At 37.4% G+C, this 1,074-nt stretch overlaps 1 protein-coding gene across 1 annotated transcript in view; it reads right to left on the bottom strand.

Moving 5' to 3' along the window:
- piezo1 (piezo type mechanosensitive ion channel component 1 (Er blood group)) overlaps positions 1–1,074 on the bottom strand; it is a gene marked incomplete in the record, with an annotated part of 82,062 nt that overhangs the window by 55,538 nt on the left and 25,450 nt on the right. Inside the window, 1 exon segment of the mRNA XM_014000710.1 lies at positions 816–981. Within this exon segment, the coding sequence (XP_013856164.1) occupies positions 816–981 (166 nt within the window).

The following is a 1,074-nucleotide window of genomic DNA, read 5'->3' as shown; positions in this document are numbered from 1 at the left end:
TTTTTTGTACATTGTTTATGTGTACATACGTGTGCTTTTTTTGTATCCTGGGTGTTCATGCTTATTTTATTCTAGTGTGCTTATTTCTTTCTTTTCACATTTCTCTGATCTGAATGGTTCCAGCTGTAATACCTGTAATTTCCCTCGGGGATCAATAAAGTATTCTCATTCTAAACTAAAGTACAAAAAAATGCCACAAAATGTAGACCAAGGCCACAACGTCAGCCACATGCAAGCGCAATTGTCATTGTCACATTAATTGTTATCGACTAAATGCCACAATTAATCAGGGTAAGCTTTTAGGTCAAAATTGCCCAACTCTACTGACCTGTATGGTGCGTGTTAAACAGAACGTTTGCTTTTAGTTTGCTCTCAGCTTGATGCAAAATAAAAGGCAATGCATGTAAAATGTGAAAACAGTGTGRAAAGATTTATTTTAAATGATAAATATTACCAACAAAAATGTCAAATAAATGCACAAATAGCCCGCCAGTGGACATTTCAAAGCGTGCACAATATAAATATAGGCAAACATGCACGTCTCATTTAACGCCACTGCAGCGGCTCATGAAAATTAACTTTTCAACTCAACCGATTAACAAAACAAGCAGGTCTTTAAGCTTCTCTGGTTTACTTTTAAGCAGCCAGTTTGATGCAGGGTTTTTAAACTGCATCTTCCTCAGCTTCTTTGTTGTAGTAACCRTTAGCAAAGTGCAGGTAAGTGAAGCGTGTGCCTGGTGTGTACTGGGAGCGTATTTGTCATGTGATGGATCTGTGTGAATATGCGAACCACTACMCTTCTACTAAATACATACCTGGATAATCCTATGTGTCTGCTTATGGTATCCCATTGTGAACAATTATCGCCTATAGCGATGTCCAGGGGAGGATAGGTGTGCAGCACTGTCTGGAAACAGATATGAGACAGTACAAACAGGAGGCTGGTGCAGAACACTGTTCTGATAAATCGACCCGTGTGACCTATGAAAAAAAAAAACAAAGACACAAGTAAACTTCATTGTTACATTAAAACAGATAAAAATAATAATGAAAAAAACAGCAAGGTTTTATTTC

Source organism: Austrofundulus limnaeus, unplaced genomic scaffold, assembly GCF_001266775.1.
Source record: "Austrofundulus limnaeus strain Quisiro unplaced genomic scaffold, Austrofundulus_limnaeus-1.0 Scaffold0, whole genome shotgun sequence".
Lineage (NCBI taxonomy): Eukaryota > Metazoa > Chordata > Actinopteri > Cyprinodontiformes > Rivulidae > Austrofundulus > Austrofundulus limnaeus.
The sequence above is the reverse complement of the archived record's forward strand: the minus strand, read 5'-3'. Positions and strand labels throughout refer to the sequence as shown.